We start from the raw sequence: 24,386 nt of genomic DNA, 5'->3' as shown, positions 1-24,386 counted from the left end.
TGACCAATGAGGAGACAAGATACTTTCAAAAGCTGGGAGGAGGGAGAGAAACAAAGGGTCTGTGTCTGTCTGTATGCTGCTCTTGCCAGGGACAGAACAGGAATGGAGTCTTAGAACTTTTAGTAAGTAATCTAGCTAGGTATGTGTTAGATTATGATTTCTTTAAATGGCTGAGAAAAGCATTGTGCTGAATAGAATAACTATTTCTGTCTGTGTATCTTTTTTGTAACTTAAGGTTTTGCCTAGAGGGGTTCTCTATGTTTTTGAATCTAATTACCCTGTAAGATATCTACCATCCTGATTTTACAGGGGGGATTTCTTTATTTCTATTTACTCCTATTTTTTATTAAAAGTCTTCTTGTAAAAAACTGAATGCTTTTTCATTGTTCTCAGATCCAAGGGTTTGGGTCTGTGGTCACCTATGCAAATTGGTGAGGCTTTTTATCCAACATTTCCCAGGAAAGGGGGGGTGCAAGTGTTGGGAGGATTGTTCATTGTTCTTAAGATCCAAGGGTCTGGGTCTGTAGTCACCTAGGCAAATTGGTGAGGCTTTTTACCAAACCTGGTCCAGGAAGTGGGGTGCAAGGTTTTGGGAAGTATTTTGGGGGGAAGGACGCGTCCAAACAGCTCTACCCCAGTAACCAGTATTAGTTTGGTGGTGGTAGCGGCCAGTCCAAGGATAACGGGTGTAATATTTTGTACCTTGGGGAAGTTTTGACCTAAGCTGGTAAAGATAAGCTTAGGAGGTTTTTCATGCAGGTCCCCACATCTGTACCCTAGAGTTCAGAGTGGGGGAGGAACCTTGACAATTCCCCAGTGGTTTATTGCTTCAAACTTTTTTTTTTTAAGAAAGTGCTAACTTGCTGTACATGTAAGATGTCTAAATTTGTTCATGATGTGTTTTCACTCGTGGGTCAACCTGACCATGGTTGTCAATCTAGAGAATAGTATTGTAGTCTTTAAAAAAAAAAAAGCTGACCTATCTTTTAAATACGTTCCTATTGGACATGAACATCAAATAGAGTTATACCTAGGTTACACGGTTGCTGCAGCATCCTTGCCTGCTCCCTATGGCCTGCTACTATGAAGTTTTTTGGCATGACATACTCAAATGAGAATGTCTTGAGATCATTCAGAGAAATACAGATTAATTTGCACTTCCACTAATATAAAGTGATTACTTCATGTAAACTACTTTCCATGTTCCATCAAATCTGAGATTTCCATTCATAACTTTTATAGAAATGACCGATTTGGCTTGAAGCCCTTAAGACTTTTCAGTGTAGTGGAGGGTGGTTGGGGTTAAAAAAAATTACTTTTGGTTCTTTTTTTTGTTTTGTTTTTGTTTTTTTTACTTGAAAGTATATTGGCTCAGCACCTCCCCAGGCTCCCTAGTGTTAGGGGGAATCCTCAACTGCCACTGTAAGGTAGGTGTTGGGTTTTTTTCAGTGCTTTTGTGCTGTTAACATTGGAGGCTGAGGAATGAGCCCACTGTTAGTAATCCAGATCTTCAGCCAATTTAGCACCAGGATCTGGGAGTAATTTTGGTTCTAAAACAAAAGCTCACATTTCTGTCTTTAAATTGTTTCATTAGACAAATAATATGTCTGACCTTTTGTAGCAATGATAATTAACACTTAGCGCTTTCACAGGTTTTAGGGAGCTGTACAAATATTCATCTGTTATAAATAGTTCAGTAAAGTGTCAAAGTTGTGACATAGTGGATAGAGCACTGGATTCAGACCCTGGAGACATGACTTCTATTCCCAGCTGTCGCTGGCCTGCTGAATGACCTTGGGCAAGTCACTTTACCGCTTTGTACCTCAGTATCCCCATCTCTAAAATGGGGATAATGATACTTCCTTTGTAAAGTGCTTTGAGACATAGTGCCGCCTTCCTCATTTCCCCAGGGGTGCTTGAACCCTGCTCTGCCCCAGACCTCACCCCCAGTCAACCCCTTCCCCCAAGGCCCCACCCCTGCCTCGCCTCTTCCCACCCTGTTCCACCCCCTCCCCTGACTGTGCCCTGCCCTTGCTCTGCCCCCTACCTCCAGGGCCTCCTGCACACCGTTGAACAGCTAATCTGTGGCAGGCTGGAGGTGCTGGGAGAGAGGGGGAGAAGCTGGTGGTCTTGCTGGTGAGCGGGAGGTGCTGGGGTGGAGGGGGAAGAGCTGACTGGTGGGGCCGCCAGGGGGTGCTGAGCACCCACTTTTTTTTTCCGTGAAAGCTCCACGGAGCACCCACAGAGTTGACGACTATGCTTTGAGATGCACTGTTGTAAAGTGCTACATGAGAGCTAGGTATTACTATTATTAATCACAGTTCTTCCTTAATCACCATATTCCATGGACTTCTACTTCTTACAAGTTATGAGCATAAGGTATGCAGGGCTATCTACTTATAAAGCCTTGTGCTGTTATACCAAACCTGGATTTCAAAGAATCTACCTTCTTCCAAGGTTATCATGATTCATATTATGCTGTTCACTGCCTAATGTTTCTGTTGTACAATATGCAGGCCTTTAGCAGTGACACCAAATTACACTGTAGTTAACATTTTGTTAATATTTTCATTGGAGATGCTGGGTCGCTATTTTGAATAAAAATCCAAACCTGTCTCTGCAGTGACAAATTACCCTCATCCATCCCTGGTATTCTTTGATTCACTTTGCAGTGGCTGAGATCTTACTAGTACCTTCTCCTAACCCACATTATTGGAAGCCTTCGTTGGTGTGAAGTCAACACAACTGCACTGGGTGTAAACTGGCAAAGAATTTGGGCTGATTTCTCTGTCTACAAATGTTTAACACCAGTGTTACTGATTGTCCCTTTGATGTCCCCAATGAGACTATTTCCTGGCCTCTGTGTGCCTCGATCCCTGATCGTGAGGGTCAAAGCTCAGACATGAGATATGTAAGCATTAATGAAGTGAGGAAATATCAGCTGAAGAGACTGTAAATGCCCCAAGTCACTGCTAGATAACCACGCACTGCAGAAGCTATCAGAAAAAGAACCCAATATAGCTGAGCTAATGTGTCACGGGGGTGGGGGGAGGGGTCTTATGGGAGAAAAGGGGAGAAAAACAAATTGGAAAACTGGACAAAAAAATGTTTTTGGTTTCAAAAACCAAATAGTATATTGTATATGGAAGGCTGGCAAAATCACACTGATTTTAAGGGCTTGACAGTGCACCATTGAAGTCAGTGGGAGTTTTGACACTGATTTGAATGGGAGCAGGAACAGAGCCCCAAAGATAAATAGTAATATTTGTATCAGAACAGCTCCTTGAGCATGGTGGATGTGTGGAGTTTTGCTTCCATTTAGGTTTACTTCAGTGGAATTGTGAGTTTTATGCACATTCTCATACACCCATCTATACAACTAGGGCCAAATTCTGCTCCAGTGTTTTTCAATCTGTTCCATTTTGGGACCGCCACTCTCTCTAGTCAGGATCTAACTGAAACTTTTATAAATGTAAGAAGGAGAGGTTGGTTGCGACTTCCATTTTCAGAACCCAGGCACTGTGACATATGCACAGCTGCTCCCCTTGAAGTAAATAGAATTTGCCTGTGCCTATCTGACAGCAGAATTTGGACACAGTTACAATGTTAAGATAATGTTTAATACTTATTGTTTTGATTTTGGGGGTAATTTTAACGCTAAGGGACATAAAACATATAACTTGTACAAATAATTTTAAAATCCTGATGTAAACCCAACAAGGAAGGAAACTCAGAATTAAGGTTAGGAGTACTTGTGGCACCTTAGAGACTAACAAATTTATTTGAGCATAAGCTTTTGTGAATTAAGGTTCTCACTCTGTTATTAACTCACCTGCCTGTATTGCAGTGGAACATAAGTGATTCAGGTTTTCTCACTGTTTTGACACACTAATTTAATATGTAGGTGTAGGAGGTGCCTTAAAGATACTGTAGAGAGCAATTGTGCACTGGTTGGCAGGTAAGACGTCAAGACATCCTCATAGTGCTTTTCAATCTCTAACAAATTTATTTGAGAATAAGCTTTCATGGGCTGTAGCCCACGAAAGCTTATGCTGAAATAAATTTGTTAGTCTCTAAGGTGCCACAAGTACTCCCGTTCTTTTTGCGGATACAGACTAACACGGCTGTAACTCTGAAACCTTTCAATCTCTGGCACCTGTGATTCTGATGACAAATGTGCACAATTGGAACAGTGTGATTTTAACTCTGAATTGTGACTTGATTCAATAAAAGCATATAATATAGTTTTGAAAATAAGTTTCTGAATGTAAAGTTTTATTGGCTTCAGCACAGAGAGTGGTAATAGCAACATTCCCATTTTAAACCTCTCCCAAAATCATAAACTCATTATTGTAATCTAAAACCTAAAGTCAACAGAAAACTAGGACAAACTGGGCTTGCAGGTCACAGATCCAAAGCTCTGGAGTAAAACTAATCAGTTCTTGGATAGGATTTTTTTTTTTTTTTACTGCAGTACAATCTATGGTCCAGTCAGTCAAATCAAGCCTTTCTGAGAAAAGAAGATTAGAGGCAGTTGTTTAAAATACTTGGAGGGGTGGGGGGAGATTTAAGCTTTATTACTGACCAGGATGTACAAAATAGTTTGTAATGAAAAAAAAGTATTGGGGTTGTACTCGCTGAGTGAATAGAAAACGTTAACTGAAGACAGGGCCATATGGAGCAGCTTACAGTTAACAGCAAGGACTGATGATGAGGCAAATGTCCTCTAAGTATGTGAAATTAGGAACTGTAAGTTTGTTATGAGATATTTGCAAAAAGTAGGAAAAATTGGCTACATTAAAAGGCTATAAATAGGGCTGTAAGCATAAAAGGCTTATTCAGAGAAACTTAACATTTATTCATATGAGTTATTCCTTATGCAATAGCCTTACCACTGTGCATTCCAGATAATAATTGGCAAGAACTAGAGATGCAAATCTTCTCTCTGCCACAACTCGGTATAATTATTTTGTTTAAACAAAGCATATAGGGTGAAATCCTGACACGCCTCCCCGTCCTGGCAAAACTCCCATTGATTTCACTGGGACTGGGTGTTTACCCTGGGTCTTTTCTAAAGTCTGTAAGCTGATGCACATTGGTAGACCCATAAACCTGTTTAAAGCCCACCTCACTTGAATGGGGCTCCATACTAGTGCATGGGTCTGCCTGCATGGAGTTTGTTGCAGGATTGGGACCTACATATGTTTGAAATCATCACATGGTTTAGAACAAAATCACATTAGAAATGTGGCCAGAAATGAAGAGGAAAGGGTTAAATTTTTTTCAGGGTCCTGATAGAATTCCTTGGTGGTATTTCCATATTGTTTACCCATATTGTTTCTTTGAATGTTGGAAAAGATACCTACGTGAGGCTAAATGAAAGTAATAGTAAGAAGTCTCCAGATAGAACTCTGTTCCTATGTATAATATCTGTCTGATTAACAGTATCTTCATCTCATATCTTCTACATACTTTATTTTCCTTAATTTCTACACTGCTGGAAAAGTTCTAGTTTTGGTGTAATTTAGGCAAATTCATTTGTAGCCTCTAGTAATTTAATTGCCATGTTCTAGTCTCAGCATCTTCGCTTTCTTGTTCTCCACTGACTTTTTTGACAACTGCTCCAGTTACAAAGAGCAATTTATCATCAATCTTATGCTGTTAATTGGGTCCTAAGTGGTTGGCTGCCTGTTGCATAATCTGACCAGCTCAGAAATGCCTAAATGCCACAGTGCTATAGACCATTTGAGAATTATCCTGTGTCTTTACTCTATGGCTAATTTCTTTTATGCTGGAGCAGACATTTAAAGCCTAAGTGTATTCTTACTACAACAAAGACACAAATTTCCCCTCTTTACATTTTCTTCAAATGTCAAGCTGATGTTTACACATTTTCAGCCATAATGAAATTCTAGCAACTGTACGCAGTCATTCAGCATATTTATTGAGATATCAGTCCTCACACAAATATAGAGTTAGTGTGCTGAGTGATCATCATTGCTCAACCCTAGCAATGAATTCCAGAAATACAGTATTTCCAAGTAACTGATGTAAAACTAAGGCAAAAATAAATGTAGGGCTTGATTTTTGCCAGGTACTATTCAGTCTGAGTAAGGGTGCCCGATGACTGGAATTATGAAAGATTTCCCTTGTTTTCATACATTAAATACTTAGGGTCAGACCTTTAGCTGGTTGAATCAGCATAGCTCCATTGACTTCAACACAGAGATGCTGATTTACATCAGCGAAGGCTCTGGTACAGGGTTTTTAAATATTCCCCTGCAGCATCTGCAACCCAATATTGCAAGATTCTTCTAAGACATAAGAACCAGAAAATGAAAGTCTAGAAATCGGAGTAAAACTGGCTGGTCTGTTTTCATTGTCCAACATAAATAAAGATCAAAAAGTGAATGGCCAATGAGCTTTAACATATTTCTGCTTTAATTATTTGGACCCAATCATGCAGACCTTTACTCATTACAAGTGCTTTCACTGAGGTCAGCACATGCATTAACCTCAGGGGACCTCATTGCTTTTATTTGTGTGAGTAAAGGTTTGCAGGACTGTGTTCCTCAGACGTTAGATTTCCTTAATGGTCTCTCATTTATCTTTTAAATGTATTTTTAACAAACAGTATCCCTTCAAAGCTTGTAGACCAAATGTTTCACTGACTTACATGTTGTGGAACTCCACCAATTTCAGTGGGGGGGACCTGGGTTTCATTGCCATATAATTCAGCATTGTGTTTTCAAGCAATAATCTTTAAGAAATTATTTGTTACAAAGAGTTTACTGTTAAGTGTGTTAATAGATTACAGGGAATTATGGTAAGGTTAAATACTGAACTGTTGAGCATCTGGATTCTGAGGACCAAAAAGAAACTGATGTCTGATTTCTGTATAGATGTACAATACAATCCTACGAATTTATACTACTTTATCAAGTTTCATAATTTTGTTACTAAAGTCCATCTCAAAGCAGAGATGTAGATATGATTTAATATTTATGTTGCAGCAGTGCCCAAAAATATGATAGGGACTTTCAAAATACACAGGAAGACACAGTCCTATTGAATAACCAATGTTATATTCATCTCATTGATGTTACAAGCAAAGCCTCTAATCAAGCAATTTACAAAAAAGGCATATTTGTGATAGTAGTCTCTTGCCAAGTTTCCTTTACTCCTTCCATGGTGCCAGTACAGTAATATCACATTAGAAAGACCTTATCTGTGGCACTAAGTAAGAAAATAAATATAAAAAAGGAAGATGTTTTCAAATCAACATTGAAAATTTTAACTTTTTATTTAAAACGTATTTCGTAAATTCGGTTGATTTGTGTGTATATGCGAGATTAAATCTCTCTGTCTGTCTGTCTCTGTTAAATAGAATGGAACAAAATCTGTTCTTCTTACGCATTGAATCAATAGGTGTTTTGCCCAGTTAGGGAACAAGTTATTTGTGGGATTTGACCCTATGTTTCAGAAATTACGATACCACTACAATAGTCCATACAAAAGTTACATGAAAATTGCAATTTGTCTGTTTCAGCACCTAAAATGTTTCATATGAAACCTAAAATATTATTCATTTACTTCTGAAGAGGTATTAATTTTAGAGATTAATTCCATGCTTCAGCCAAGTATACATTTTTAAAGTATTTTTTGAAAATTTGACATACCTCCTTTTTAATGAACTTCATTGCTATATTAGTGACTTTTGAAGTTTCTCAGCCATTGTTTAATTTTAATCAGGAAAATGAGTTAAATTAATATATTTTTGTAATTTGTCATGTGAGCGTTCAACATAGCATTAAAGGATATTCTTATAACTTGGATTTATGAATGGTATCAATTAAGTATTGCTATGAAATGGTAAAGCTGTGAGTCCACTCGTAATGAACAAATAATTCTGTTTCACTCTTGGATTCCACTGTTTTGGGAGCTGTTCCAACACAGTTTAGTGCATGCTTTTTTTTTAATTTTGTTATTTCTTCCTTTTCTCATTTGAGCTTTACATTGGGCATGCTCATTTATTTTATACAAGTAGCATAGGATAGACTGAATGGGGTACAAAGGTTAGGTTGACAGTGAAAAAGTAGAAATCCTTTGCTTTTAAGCCAGAAGTATTGGATTCATTAAATTTAACTGTACCTTTATATAATGCAGTTCAGTGTATGCGTGTAGATATAGATGTTATTGCCTGGGACTTTGACGTATGAACTTGCACAAAAGAAAAAGCTTTTAAAAATGTACCTGACAGGAATAGCCCAGAAATGCACTAGAATCTGAATGCTGTATTGTCTGAAACTGAGTGGAGTACTGTCTTTCAAAATCTCTTGTTTATGGAGAGAGAATAAATCAAAATTTAATTATTAAATTATTTATATGTAATTATTTAGTTTTATTGGTTGTATTGAAATCCATTATTTGTCTTTTCTTGTTAAAAGTGTTAGGCAACATTTGAAAAGCAATAATTACCTAGATAGTGAGAAATATCTAGAATTTCTAAATGTCACATGTTCCTTCATGAGCTGCTTTCTCTAGTAATTAAATGTAAGCAGTAAAGTACACTAATTTGTTATATAAGCCAACAAAATCAAATAATCCAAAAGCACTCCAGCAGTGAAAAATGCAATTAAGCCACCAATGTATTCATTCAGATACAAAATACTGCACGATGGTATACCACTGTCTTCCTTTCCTTCATTAACTAGAACATGAATCAGAAAGTATGATGGCTTAATAGCATGTTTTTCACTGTTCGAAAGTATTTTATCTCAAAATGGAATTGAGGAGTCATCCACATCATTTCCATTTGTCACCTGTAAAAGTGATACATTCTACAGAGAAACTTGTTATGGTACATGGATGTGAAGGATTAATATTTATTATGCCATTTCTGTATAGGCAGACTAACTATACTAATCAAAATTTACACTTGTATAAAATTGAATATCTGCATTTAAAAACAATATAAGAATAGTTTTTCTCCTATTGTGTGTATTTGTATGTGTACTTGTTGCTGGGATTTAAAGTTTACTAAGTGTATACAGTACTTGTTGTTTATTTATATGGTGGTAGCATTCAAAGGGCCCAGTCAGGATTAGGATCCCATTGTTCTGGCTGTTGTACAAATGCATAGGAAACATGGCTTGATCTTGCAAGGAGCTGAACACTGTGGCCCGATCCAGCAAAGCACTTGAGCATATGCTTAACTTTAAGCTTGTGAGTAGTCCTATTTACTTCAATTGCTATTCATTTTAAAGTAAGTAAATTAAGCATATGCAGGATCAGGGCCAAAGTTAATATACTTCTGAAACATAATGATGCTGTTTAGCATATTAATTTAACACATTAAAATATCTTTCTCTCTTTATTCAGGCCCATTTCCCATTGAAAACTGCAGAACCATGTCTTGAATTTACCAGCATATGTAACTGTGATGATTGTTATTTCTTCTAAATTCTGCACACATATTTTCTGCACACACTGCAGTTTGTTATGCCAGTATTACACAGCTTCATTGCATTACAATGGTTAGTGTTTATACAGCAAAAATAGTCCATTTCACTTTCAGTTTATGCACAAAATAACTGAGTACGTATGGAATACAAAGAGTTACCCTCTTTGGACATTACACTCAACTCCCGTTTGCCTTGCAGGAACTGCTCAGTATTTTGCCAGATTGGACCCCATATGTGGCCAGATTGGACCCCATGTGTGTGTATTTTGCCATTTTTGTTTTATTCAAGTTTATCAAAGTTAAACTCCTTTTCTCTATATGAGTATGAATAGTCCCCTTGACTTTAAGGTAACTACTCATGTGAGTAGTATGAAGCAGGTTAAGTGTTTGCAGGATCAAGCCCTCAGACAGCTGACTAATGGCAGGAATATTCCTTTGTGAATGTGTCTGTCCCTTGTTCCACACACCTTCCCCCCTCTTCATGCTAGACATAAATCAAATAGAAGAGAGAGAGTGCAAGGAAATGGAGGTGGGGGATTCCACCTTTATTTTTTCCCCACAGTTTCTGCCAGTCCCTAACTCTTTTGATACTTTGTATTCACTGTCTGACTTGAGTGACACAAGAAACCCACTGTAGGAAGAGGAGCTTCCTGTGAACTAAGCCTTGTTTCTATGGTGCAGAGTTTTCTATTTAAAAATAAATTCCTGTTTTCTGGGGCTACATGTATGTACAGTGCTTGTGGTGTATTCACGCCAAGCAAAGGTTACATGGGGGCAGAGGAAGATAAGGATTTCTCCCCCCCTCCTTCCCCACTCCACTCTTTCTCACATACACACACCCCATAACATTTACATTCTGCATGTTTTAGCTTTCAGCTCTTTGATTCTGAGCAAGAAAATCTCTTTACTTTTTGGCATGCATTTTAAGGTCACTGAATCATTTTTTGTTGTCTCCTTGGCATTGTAATGAATGACTAGACTTAAAAACTGTTGTGTTTGATTGGTTTTTTGTTCATATTAAATCCTCTGTCATTGTGTATTTTACCATTTTAAACACCCTGATGCCTGTTCGTTCTACACAGTTGTTTGGTAGGTTTTGTCTTCTTGTTCCCATGGCTAGAGATCTCACTTGCTGTCAGTGGGGGGAGGGGGGCAACTTCCAGCCCACAGGGCCTCACTTTAGCCACTTTGGTTTAAGTCTTTTAGGACTTCAATTAATTCTACAGCATTAGAGTTCCTGTCTTCCAAGTGGTTTATAAATGAAAAAGCCAGTTCAAAGGTTAACAGACAACACTGTGTAGGGATGCTAGTCTGCCTATTAAAGCCTCTGACCAGGAGCTGAATTTGCAAGCAAACTTGACTGGCTTTGAGACTTTCTAAGTGGAACTTTTTAGCGGTGAAACTCATCGCAACCCCCCACCCTCAGTACTCTGGGCACAGCCACCCTCCCTCTTTCTGGGGCACCTCACTGGCATTTGAGAGCTCCTGGTATGAAGGCAGCTGTGGCAGGGAGGAGGGAGAGGGTGGCAAGTGCTGATCCAAGGCAAAAGACAGGTAGAAGGAGAGAGACTGAGTGAGAAGCACCCTGGGGCACTCCAAACAAATGCACCAGCAAGGCAGGGCACAAGCCACAGTGTGTGCACTGCAGCCAGCCTTCAGCTCCGAGCAGTATGTGCCCTGTCACCTAAGAATGATGCTTGTTAAGTAGTTCAAGTTACAGCATGATAATCCGAAGCCCTTTCAATTAGTGTGTATAAGAAATAAATAAATATGATTTATGGGGTTTTTTTTAGAAAATTGATGTGCATATATATATATATATATATATAAAATAAATTGATCTGCTTCTTGTATACATAATATTTGAAGGGGTTTAGGGCCATATTGTCATTTGAATGTACTGTACACAGTCCGTGTGTTCGATCCAAATGTGTGTGTGTTAATATCGATACAATCAATAAACCGCATACACATTTCTCACCACCCCTCACCCTAAGAGTTACCAGAGGGAGGGAAACACTGAGCCCTTCTTTACCCTCTTCTTTCCCTCCCCCTCCCCCCCCCCCCATCGGCACTTACCGATCCTTAGCACTTGCTGGAAAGTCTGAGGGATGCCTATTAAAATGTAGAGAAGGAGAAATAAGAGTCCCCTGCTGGTATCCATAGCGGAGAGCTGGGGCTCACAGCGAAGGGTGCTCTCCATCTTCTTCACTCCTTTTTAATTCATTCTGAGCCTCTGCCAGTTCCTTGCGCTCACAAGCTGCTCCGAGTTAGGCTATATTTCCACCTCATTCTCTCTGTGTTTCTTGTTTGTTGTGCAAAGTGTTAGAAGTGTATGTTTCCTATGAGGTATTTAGACATGAATAGCTGTTGCTGCTCTTTTGGGTCCTGTTACACTTCTCTCTCTCTGTCTCTTTCTCTTAGCCCATCATTCCCCCTCCATCAGTTAGTTGCACGTTGCAAAAGGGTCTTCCCAGAGATTATGAATCGATGCTTCTGTTCTGTGTTGAGCTCCAGGCGGTGGAAAGTTGCCGCTCGAAATGGCTAGTGTGTCTTGCTCATTCGTCCTATAGTCAAGTACAAAGGTAGAAAAGAAAAGAAAGGAAGGGCAGGGAGAGAGGGGGAGAAGGGAGTTGTTGCAGAGGTTCCAGCACTAGTCTGATCTCCAGCAGATTAACTGGGATCTCAGCCACCTCTATCCCTCGCTCTCACACACACAGAAGTACTTTATGCTGCTGCTCTAGAGCTGATTGAATCTTTGCTTGCATCCTGATGATACAAGCAAATCTAATCTCCGTATTGGCTGGCACTGATGCTGTTCCTGGATATGATTAAAGCAGCACTGTCAACTTGAAACTGGTCAATTTGACCAAAGTGAAATAAAATCTCTTTTCTGTTGTCCACCTGCCCCTGAATTCTGCCTTGCAAAATACTCTGGTTTTTTGGACCATCTTGTCCTGCTCTGTTTTAAATGTTTTTCCTTCCCCCCCCTTACTGTGTGAAAGACCCACAAACCCAGCACATCAGTGGGTGTGACACAGCAGGGGTCTTTTGGAGTATGAGACTTCAGTTCTCCTTGCTGTGCACACATTTCTGGGAGCAACTGAAGCTAAGTGCCAACCCCTGCTATCTCCTATCAAGCTCGACAGAGGAGCTTTTGGGAGTGGGATGGGGGGTTCTCTCTCCACCTCCCAGTCCCCACTTCTGGCTGCTTTTCCTTCAACTTGACTGCCAGTCTGCTGCTAATTCTGCAAAGAAGCTAGAGAGAGTGGGGGCCACCTCCTGCCCCCTTCTTGGCACCTGATCTCATGCCCAGTTTGGCAGAGGATACAGAGGCAAGCCCCCTTCCTGTTCTCCTAGATCACCTGGCTCCACCAGAGTGATAGGCAATGGGGTAACTGTGTAGGGAGTACCTTCTGCTTCCTTGCCTGGCTAGTCTGTGCCAGGCTCCCAGAGAGGCAGAAATAGGCTGTCACCCAGCGTGCTTTCTCCTGCTTCTGGTGGGGTGAGATAGGTCATGGGTTCTGTGGTTCTTCTTCAGAGCTCTGCTCTGAACCCTCTCCTTCTACCTTTTATTGGGAGTACTAGTTGGTGTCTGCAACAAACCACCAAATCACATTTAGGAGCAGGATGACCAGCTCCTTAAGCACCTATCTATAATGTTGAGGAAGAAAAAACTGTGTTAGCATGCGGGGGACTTCAAACTGAGTGGCATATGCTGGAGATCTCATGTAGCCAGTACTAAAATGTTCCTGGGATTTCTAAAAATGATAGATTGACAATTTTCTAACTCAAAAAGTTCTGCACCCAACATGGGGTATTTCTATATTAAACTGCATCTAGACAGATAAAGAGAAATTGTTCACAAAACTAAAAATTATTGGTTGCTTCGGTTTAATTAATCAAGTGCAGGCGGAATAAAGTCCCGACCAGCAATTTATATGCTTATTTTAAAGGGCCCAGTTTAACAAAACTGAAAAAAAAATTGAGTAAAAGAATCTGAAAGAGATATTAAGCACAAAAATATGAATGATAATATAAGCAGTTCAAGAACTTTTTGCTAGATACCCAAAAAGCCCTTATCAAGAAAAAAACAACAGCATTGCTTAGAGGGGAAGTGAAAGAATCTCTCTCTCCATATATAAATGTATGTGTGTGTATATATGTGTATATATAAATAAAATAACTCCTCATTGTCCCTAAATCTGCTCCTTGTGTCCCTTTGCTTTCCTTATCAATGTTCTATCATTCCTAGCTTTTAATTGATATTGACTGATATCAAAAGGGTACGTTGATACCAATTAATATTAATTAGAGGCTAGGAATGGTAGAAAATTGATAAGGGAAGCAAGAGGAGACAAGAAGCAGAGTTAAGGACAATAAGAAGGAGTTTTTAAAGTATTTAAGAACAAAAAGAATTGTAACTATGGTATTGGTCAATTACTAGATGGAAATGGTAAAATGTGTCAATGCAGAAAAGGCACACGTGTTCAATAAAAATTTCTGTTCTGTATTTGGGAAAAGGCCAGATGTATTCAGTGAAATGGTGAAATATTTTTTCTATGCCAGTAGTCTCTCAGAAGGATATTAAACAGAAGTTACTAAAGTTAGACTTTTTTTAAACAGCAGGTCCTAATAACTAAAATCTGAGAAAAGAAAAGGAGTACTTGTGGCACCTTAGAGACTAACCAATTTATTTGAGCATGAGCTTTCGTGAGCTACAGCTCACTTCTGAAGTGAGCTGTAGCTCACGAAAGCTCATGCTCAAATAAATTGGTTAGTCTCTAAGGTGCCACAAGTACTCCTTTTCTTTTTGCGAATACAGACTAACACGGCTGTTCCTCTGAAACCTAAAATCTGAGAGTTTAGAAAGAGTTGACCAAAGAGTATGCTGGACCATAATGTTGATTTTCAGTAAGTCTTGGACCATTGGGGAAGTTCTAAAGGACTTGAAGAAAGTGAATGTTGTGCCAGTATTGAAAAAGTGTAAATGGGATGACCTGGGTAATCCCGGGCAAGGTAATGGAGTGGCTGATATGGGACTCAATTAATACAAAATTAAAAGAGAGTAATATAACTGATGCCAATCAACATGGTTTATGGAAAATAGATTTTGTCAAACCAGCTTCATATCTTCTATTTTTTATGAAATCACAAGTTTGGATGATAAAGGTAATAGTGTTTATGTAATATACTTAGACTTCTATAAGGCTTTTGACGTGGTACTGTATAACGTTTTGATTAAGAAATTAGAATGATACAAATTAAAGACGATTCACGTCAACTGGATTAAAAAACAAGTAACTGATAGGTCTCAAAATTTAATTGTAAAGGGGGAATCATCAAGTGGGTGCATTTCTGGTAGGGTCCTGCAGGGATTGGTTCTTGGCCCTACCTAGGGGTGAAAGTAATATGAAACACTTATCGGTACGGGGGCCTAGCTCTGGGCCCCTGAGCGGAAGGGGTGGGGCTGGGGAGGTCAGCCTCCCCCAGCCAGCCCATCCGCGCTGCCTGGCCCGCACCACCTGGGCCTCCGGCTGTGATTTAAAAGGGCCCGGGGCTCCAATCGCAGTAGCAGCAGTGGTAGCCAGGAGCCCCAGGCCTTTTTAAATCGCCGGCCCCTGGGAAGCTGCCCCTTTCCGCCCCCATCGGCAGCCCTGCCCATAGGGCCCCTATCAGCAGGACCACCAACAGAGAGGGGCAAAAGGGCCTCAGCAGCACTTTAATGTTGGCTGTGTACGGGCCGGTACGGGCTTCTTACCGGTACATGGTACCAGCCCATACTGGCCCACTTTCACCCTAGGCCCTACCCTATTTAACATTTCTATCAATGCACTGGAAAAAACACAAATTCATTACTGATAAAGTTTGCAGATGACCCAAAGATTTGGGAAGTGGTAAATAATGAAGAGGACAGGATACTGAATGATCTGGATCGCTTGGTAAGCTGGGTAGAAGCAAACAATATGTGTTTCAATATGGTCAAGTGTTAAGTCATACATCAAACAATGCATACCATAGTTACAGAATGGGGGACTCTAGCCTGGGAAGCAGTAATGCTGAAAAAAGACTTGGGGTCATGGTAGATAATCAGCTGACCATGAACTCCCAGGGCTAATGTGATCCTTGGATGTGTAAATGGGTGTATTGAGTAGGAACAGAGAGATTATAATACTTTCGTATTTGGCCCTGGTGCATTCACTACTGGAATACGTCTACTTCTGGTGTCTACAATTCAAGAAGAATATTGATAAATTAGAGAAGGTTCTGAGAAGAGCCACAAGAATGATTAAAGAATTAGAAAACATGCCTTGTATTGAAAGAGTCGAGTAGTTCAGTGTATTTAGTTTATCAAAGAGAAAGTTAAGGGGCGACTTGATCACAGTCTGTAAATCCCTACCAAAAATTCACTAATGGGCTCTTCAGTCTGGCAGACAAAGGTATAACGAGATCTGATGGCTGGAAGCTGAATCTAGACAAATTCAGACTGGGAATAAATTACGTGTTTTTAACAGTGAGGTTAATCAACCACTACAACAATCTACCAGGGATCTTGGCAGATTCTCCATCACTGGATTTTTATTAAAATCAAGATTGGATGCTTTTCTAAAAGATATGCTCGAATTCAAAGAGGAATTAATTCAGAGAAGTCAGTGGTCTGTATTCTGTAGGAGGTCAGAGAAGACACACTCCTGTTTATCTGAGACGCTATTATCTGAACTGCCGTTTAATCCTAATCCCTTCCTTGCCCCCCATGTTACTTATGCTGCGGAACAAGGGAGGAATTCAAATAAAGTGAAGGTTCAGATTATAGAGCAGAAACCCTTGGCCAAGACTACGAGAAGGAGGAAGAGGACATGCCCCTGGCTGCAGGGGAAGCCACTCTGCTGCTAGATGGCTCCTCACGGGAGTGAGTGAGCAGGGCTATGACAAAGGAACTGTAGAGGGCTCCCTGCACTGCATGGCTTCCAATCCCTGTAGGCACAAGGTGCGAAGAAGGTTGCGGTCCTGACAGGGCACAGCAGAGTCCTGTCTGGGTGTCTCTGCTCCACCGCATACCTTGTTTCACGAAGAAATTTGTTTCCTTCTGAAAATGCAAACTGGTAAAGAGATATACATAATATACTCTACAGTTTAGTCCTGATATAAAGAGGATTTTCCTTTTTTAAACAGAGTATTAATTATTGAAAAATACACCATGGCCCTAATTCTGAAAAGGATCTCTATTCAGCAGAGCACTTAAGCATGTATTTAAGTCCCATTGTAGCCCATTTCTTTCTGTATTTTAAGTGTTTTCAAGCATTTAATACATGCACAGTGTTCTTTAATATATATTAATATTAGAGCTGGTTGCAGTTTTTCTAATGAAACCACTTTACATTGAAAAATGGTCCCTCTTAAAAAACTGAAATGTTGCCAAAGACTTGTTCAATTTTTAGAAAGTTTTCCATTCCTCATTTTCAGTTAAAAGTTTAAATGAGGAAAAAATAATGTTTGCTCTTCTGTCAGGTTTTTTTTTTCTTTTTCTGTATTTTTTGTTGTTGGTCAGATTAGTCACATTGGTGGGACCTTTTTACAATTGGGATGTTCCATTTTCCAAATTAAAAACTGAAAATCTTCTTTAGGAATTATCTGGTTTTGACATTTAAAAAAATGAAAAAGGAGGGACCATTTTAAAACACACAAGGACAGGAAATGTTTTGAATGTGTTGACATTTCCTTGGAATCCCCGCCTCCCTCATTTTTCATTCAGCTGATCTCAGTATGGTTTTTTATGGTATTCTTGCCTGTGTGGGTCAGAAACTCAACAGTTCAAGTTGTACTCCAAGATGTGGGTTAATATGAAATGCTGACACTGCAATTCACTGCAATGGGGAGAGCTTCACCTTTTGAGTTGAGGTTGTAAATCAAGGTGTCTAAACCACAATGGCTCTTGCCTGTCTCTGGTGGATGTCATAGGATCTTTAGTGTCCACCTGGGCATATTTCGGAAAAATGTAGAGGAAAACCTAGGTGTCCTGACCAACGTTCCTCCTCTCAAATGAACTGGTTCCAATGCCCAGAACTTTTGCATTTGAGCTATTGTTCAGCTCATACTGGCTGGCACATTTGCTTACTCATTCATGGCATTGCCAGTATTTTATTCAATGCATTAGTAAAATACTTTGAAATACCTTGAGAATGAAAGGCACTAATTAAACCCTGGACTAACTGTAAAACACATTTGTGTTATAAATATTAACACTGTCTCTTTAGCAAAAATCAGAGGCTGGTGTTCCTTGCCTTTCACAACACCTAGTTTTAGATGGTTGAAATGTGTAATTTGCCGTATTAATATTGCTATAAATTGGAACCTCTTAATGTTTCAGATGCATTCTTATTTGAATCCCAGGGTTTAAATCCTTCTCCTAAGGTTTTAGTTCCAAGTTAGTGTCAAAATTAGAACAGCTCCATTTTCATGTTTGGATGTGGCCAAAATATCAAGACAGTTATCCTCATGAAATTTCTACCCTATATAAAGAAAATCTCGTGATAATAGCTCATACAATTTCTTCCAATGTGCTCAAATTTTGTGAAATTTTGGCACCACTGAATCCAAATCTGATACCTGGTTCATCCTTGATACCAAACTTTAACTTAAACATTGTCTGATCTAAACAGTGTCTCCTTTGTAGATTCAGGTCTTAGAAGTCATTTAATACTAATTATAGTAAGAACATTTTTTCCACATTCACATTGACCATTTGACTACACCTCTAACATCATGCAGTATAATAGTCAACATTGCATTTTAGAAAACAGTAGCAATAAAAACTCCAAATGGAAACTTAATAAATCACACTCCACTAGTTCTTTCATAACCTGCGGGCAGCACCTCATAACACGGAAATTGATATGATCATTTAAAAATAGCACACCAGATCAGCATTCTGCTCCTGAAACAAACAAACAATCCCTTGTGTCCACAAAATCTTCTACTATGAATATACCATAGAAAAAAACTGCCATAAATTTAAAAACAGAGGAAGTAATTAATAATTCCTTTTTTGTCCTTTTTTCTTACTAAAATATGCCCTTTCTATATCACCTGCAAACAGTAGATGGCTCTAGAACTTGATAGTTCAAATAGATAGAACTTGATAGTTCAAATAATTCACTACTCACTGTATTGTAATCACACTGAGGTTCCCCAGGTTTGAAGAATGCTACAATTTCCAGAGAGATTCCCTTTCTTAAAAATGAGGGATTTCACTGGCAAGGGTGGACTCTGTGTAACTGGTGAAGCTTTTTAAAGGTGCTCAGTATAGCTGAGTTACTTCTTTCTGATCATCACCTAATCTTCTTAAAAGTAACCAATTTACCAGCTGCCACACCTAACACTTCTGTAATCTCCAGTCGATCAATATACACAACTTCTCTGCCACTTTCTGCAACTATCTCCTCCCTAACATCAACTGTGGATTCATTTTGCTCAATTCCTTTGCCTCTCTGTCCCACCACAACCCTCAACCGTGGGTCATCCCCAACATCTGCTTCCTCTACTCCTAATCACATGCTTCTGAATGCCTTTGGAGAAAGTCCCATATAGCCTTTCTCAACCCAAAACTTGCACTCTCCTCCTTCAGTGTTGTCATTTACCTGGTCAAATAACACTACTTCGTCACCGTCGGTGATTCCCACACCTGCATGTTCAGCCACATGTTAGTCACCTTTGATTTTCTACTATAATCCCTCCCTCCCATCACCACTACCACCACCAGCCCAGGGCAGTACTGTTCTACTGTTTGACCACTACACATACACCAGACAAGGGACACTGACCAGCAATCTTGTGTTTAGGGTTCCTAAGGAGACCCATTCCCAAACAGAAAACATATCCCATCACCAGGAGGTTCTGCACCCCACCTGACAAATTATCCTCCACAGACAGAGTCCAAGGAACAACCCTCCTGCCAGCAGAAGACATAGAATGCTTGCCTGCCTCTGCCACCACTGTGGCTGTGAGGAACCACCTCCAAGTACGGGAACCACCTAGAGGAGTGTCATTGAGGTTCTGGGTCTGAGTAAGCATGATGGGGCAAGAAGATTGGTGCGTGTGTGTGTGTGTATGAAAGAATTTGTGGGCTTGCGGAAGGGAGTATGGAATTGGTGGATTTTGCAGGGGAGGTTAGGTGGGGAAGTAGGAGGGAGTATTCTGAGGTGGGATTTTCAAAAGCACTCAGTTCTGGCCATAGTAACGCTTGCATTGACTTCAGTCAGAACAGAATTAGGCCAATGCTGAGTGCTTCTGAAAATCCCATTTTTACAGCACTTAACACAATGGGGCTCTAATTCAGAAATGGACATCTGGGCACTACTGTAATACAAATAGGTGGTATTATTATTATTATTATTGCTAATTATGTCACATGTGCCACCAAGGGTGGTAGAAACTTCAAGTGAACCTTTGTTTCTATTTTAGCACTGCATTACTGACCCATCTGTAAACTGAGTATACTAATCCTTACCCATCTCACTTGGGGGTTGAGAATTAATTCTCAGATGAAAAGCAATAAGATAAAATATTATTTTATTAAAACATCATATCACACAATAAGATAAATATAAATTATTCCCAATGAACGTAGTATAAAACTTAGAAGGTTTTAAATGTCACGTGAGAAGAACTCTGCTGTCTTATCCAGTTGCTCTCATTCATATTTTTAAATCCATCAATACAGTACTCTCCTTCCGAACTCTAGCAAACTCTTCACTGAAACACCTGCTGAGAAATCCTCAAGAAACTAACATTAATGCACTCCATTGAACCGATCTAAATTTAATCTGCAAAATTTCCCCCCCAGCAGCAGCTACTTTTCCCTGCCATAGTATTTAACTATAGGACATAAACTACAATCTAAAATGCAACCTAGGTTCACCAAAAACCCCTCCCCCGCAAAAGTATGATATATAAGAAATGTTCTGAAAGAAGAAACTTCTACTATACAGAATGTTATTGGTGCCTCATATACAGAAATAGAGACTTTGAGCCAAATCTGCTTCATTTTTACATTGTTACTGCTACATTGGAGGGAAACCAGAAAATTCATTTGAAGTTAGTGGAGTTAATCTGAATGTGCACAGAGCAGAATTCGCCCCATTGAAAGACAGAATGTTGACTGACTCCTGAAAACAGCCTCTTCAAATTTCCCACATTTATACTTCTTGTGGTGAATTTTTCAGTAACACATATGTTTTTTTAAAAGTATATTGTTACTAAATTGTACTGAGCACTACATAGACCATTTTACCAGTATGCATTATGGATAAATTGGTTTGGAAAAACTAAAAATTATACCAAACCTCCACCCAGTTTAAAATAAGAATTGTCTTAACTAACTTTTCCCCTCTCCATTTTTATACACTGTTGTTTTCCTGGTTTTGGCTTAAATGCCCAGTGAGTGTGGAGGTTATTGCAGTATTCCACCATGGCTGAAATTGGGTCGTACTGCTAGAAGAGGGCCTCATTCTCCCTGATTGAACTAACCTCATTATCCCTAGCCTGATTCTTGCTTGCATATTTATACCTGCCTCTGGAAATGTCTACTACATGCATCCGACAAAGTGGGTATTCACCCACGAAAGCTTATGCTCCAATACGTCTGTTAGTCTATAAGGTTCCACAGGACTCCTTGCCACTTTTACAGATCCAGACTAACACGGCTACCCCTCTGATACTTGACACCATACTGGTATAGTGTCTAAAGGCTGCACAGGTAGATTAGATTCATACTTAAGGTCCATGGTGAACTTCATGGAGTATTCTGGTTTTTGCCCTTCCCACTCTCTCTAAGTAGCTTGTTCTATAGCTGGGACCAACTGACTGAAAGTGTGCTGTGTCTTGCTCTCACGTATTTTATTCTGGGCTTTGTCAGCTCCATTGTGCCAGAGAAGATCGTATGCCTTGGCAGATCATGAATAGAGACATTGGTGCTGACTGGAATTCAATCTTGACCTGTTCGGGGCTTTGAACTGGCAACAGAAGTGAATTAGGAGCCAGAGGATCATAGAGGTGATGTGTTCATAGCGAGTGGTCCCACGAATGAGCCAGGCTGCCATATTCTGTGTGAGCTGGAGTTTCTCCATCGCTTCCAACTTCGGCCCCAGATATGATGACTTGTAGCAATTTGATCTGTAGGTGACAGATGCACAGGTTGCCATGGTCAGATCTTTGAGTGGGCAAAGCCTCCTAGCAAGCTGAGTGGGGGAAGAAAGCAGGACTCACTGTGGACTCACTGCTGTTGCTACTTTGTCGGCTAGTGTCAGTGGGGGGTTGAATAGTATGATGAGAGTTCTCATCACTTTGGGCAAAAAGGGATGGTCAGTGTCCTGATGTAGTACTTAATGTTCCTCCCCTTACAACCAGCATCATTTTGGTCTTGGGGGTTTGAGATTGAGATCTTCATATCCAGATATTTTCTGCTTTGGGAGCCTGATTCTTCTATAGACTTTGATGGGCTTTGGATCAAGCACTTGATATTTTCATGTCTGAAATATTTCCCTAAAATGCTCTCATATATTTCCAATCACAAAAAATGAAATTACACAGGAAAATAAATGATCATTAAAATACAACCAAATTAAGGAAATAATTCCTTCAGAATTAGTTTGAAGTTCCTATATATATGAAATTATATTATATACAATACAACCCTGATATGCTTTCGTAGATCTCTTAATAACCCAAATAACATTTTATAAGTAATTTACATGTAATTTTAATGTAGTTCTCCTCTGCAGTACACAAATTAAACCAAAACTGTACCTGTAAACCAATTCCTTTATAAATTTTGCTCTGTCTCTCTCATATGACTAATGACACTGAAACCTTGGTAGTGGTGCAAGTAATGTGGGCTGATAACAGTCCACATATTCTCCAGCACTGTCTGCATTTTTATTTTATCCTTTTACTTCAGACTAATTTGCATTCTGTCCACTCTATTGTGTTGCTGCATGAATGCTTTCTCTGCAACTAGCTGATGACTGTCCAATCATTTGACCCAGCAGAAACTTGTTACTGCTTTTTCCTGTACAAAATAGGATAGGATCATATATATATATATATCAGCCAAAATACCCCATTTTTCTATGCTGAGTGTGTATGAAAATTAGCATCACCAGCTGCTGAAATAACCAGCTGGAAAAATACTAAGGTCACTACATGTAACAAGACTCTAAATGGCTCTAACAATGGCCTTTCTCTTTTTCTCTAGCAATCATGCTTATTGCTGGTTAGGTGAATCAAAATCAGGATCAGGAGAAGCAGAACATATATGTACCAGTGATGTTGTCATTGATAAATCCACTGCCAGCCTCCCACAGCCTCTGAGTTGTTATGATTCTTAATTATCCTGACGGGCAGATAATTGAAACAATCCATTTGATATAGGGCAACCTCCATAACTGTGACTGAGACGCATAATGTAGTGTTTTTGGCAATAATAAAATGCCTTTGCAAGCTGAGAAATTAATCAGCACAGTTATTTTTAATCCTTTGGATCACTCCAGACTTCCTTCATAACACTGAATATATCACTAATACCTGAGTCTTCCTACTAACGTATCCTAAATGCTGTTGTTTAATGTGCTGATTCTCTGACCATGTATAAGAGAATCTTGTCAGTTAATTCTGGCATTCCCTTTTTGACCTAGGAAAAGAGGAGATGGGAGGAGGGGAGAAAGAGCCTTGACCATTGTAAACAAAATATTTTGGAAAATACCAGAAAAAGGTTCATTATCCCAAGCCCAGAAGTGTTATATTTGGTATGCCTCCTTGCTGATGGTATTAAACATAGTAGGCCAGATCCTCAGCAGTTCATGTAGACTCAGTATTTCCCAAACTTGGGACGCTGCTTGTGCAGGGAAAGCCCCTGGCGGGCCGGGCTGGTTTGTTTACCTGCCGCGTCCATAGGTTCGGCTGATCGCAGCTCCCACTGGCCGCGGTTCACCGCTTTAGGCCAGTGGGGGCTGCGGGAAGCGGCGCAGGCCGAGGGACATACTGGCCGCCGCTTCCCGCAGCCCCCATTGGCCTGGAGTGGCGAACCGTGGCCAGTGGGATCTGCGATCGGCCGAACCTGCGGACGCGACAGGGAAACAAACTGGCCCAGCCCGCCAGGGGCTTTCCCTGAACAAGTGGCGTCCCAAGTTTGGGAAACACTGGTGTAGTTCCATATAACTTAAATGGACCTATGCCAGTTAACATCGCCTGAGGATCTAGCCTGTTCTGGGGCTAGACCCCATTGCACTTCAAAATGAAATATAAATTGAATTGTATCAATGAGACATGGGAATAGTAAATCTTAAAAAATGAAGGGGGTTTCACTATTAAAAGGAGAGTGAAATGAATTTTAATTCATTTGTTATTGACCAAAATCTACTTGAAATCCACCTGTAAATATCTAATACATATTTCAAACTCTGCTGCAATTTTCTGATGCCTGAAAATTCTACATGTCCTGCCGGATTAATTCCATTCAAGAACATTGTGTTCCTATTGAGACATCTCCTTTTTGCAGGATAGATGAGATTTATAAGTTGCAAGACTAGCTCATTTATAACAGAGTTTAGCATCAGTAGCTACAGACTAATCTGGTAATGGAATAGCCTGAGTAAATTCATGTTGCACCAATCTTCTTGCAGTATTTGCCGCCTTTGGTGTTTTGGAACTAAATTGAATGCATTGGGATCCAAAAATCTTATTCACTACAGATTAGATATAATGCAGGGAGTACCAGAGAGTCCAAAGTCTGCCCTGATGCAACCCTATTAATATTTATGGTCAGGATCTTCAGCTAGTGCAAATTGGCATAGCTCCATTCAGTGTAGTTGATTTTCAGTTGAACTATGCCAATTAACAGTAGCTGAGGATCTGGCCCGTAGACTTC

At 39.8% G+C, this 24,386-nt stretch overlaps 1 protein-coding gene across 5 annotated transcripts in view; it reads right to left on the bottom strand.

Moving 5' to 3' along the window:
* The window catches only part of GRIK1 (glutamate ionotropic receptor kainate type subunit 1), a 238,157-nt gene extending 225,922 nt beyond the window's left edge, over positions 1-12,235 (bottom strand). The window contains exon 1 of one of the 5 annotated variants that reach the window (XR_012670308.1): positions 11,543-12,235. Coding sequence is in view for 4 of the 5 variants with exons in the window: in XM_075133209.1 (XP_074989310.1) it covers positions 11,543-11,666 (124 nt within the window). In the remaining variant the exon portion in view is untranslated. The remainder of the gene's footprint in view (positions 1-11,542) is intronic. The other 4 variants (XM_075133209.1, XM_075133214.1, XM_075133207.1 and 1 more) reach the window with 4 other exon arrangements.
* Between the last annotated feature and the right edge of the window lie 12,151 nt (positions 12,236-24,386).

The sequence above is a fragment of the Caretta caretta genome, chromosome 1, assembly GCF_965140235.1.
Source record: "Caretta caretta isolate rCarCar2 chromosome 1, rCarCar1.hap1, whole genome shotgun sequence".
Taxonomy (NCBI): domain Eukaryota; kingdom Metazoa; phylum Chordata; order Testudines; family Cheloniidae; genus Caretta; species Caretta caretta.
The sequence above is the reverse complement of the archived record's forward strand: the minus strand, read 5'-3'. Positions and strand labels throughout refer to the sequence as shown.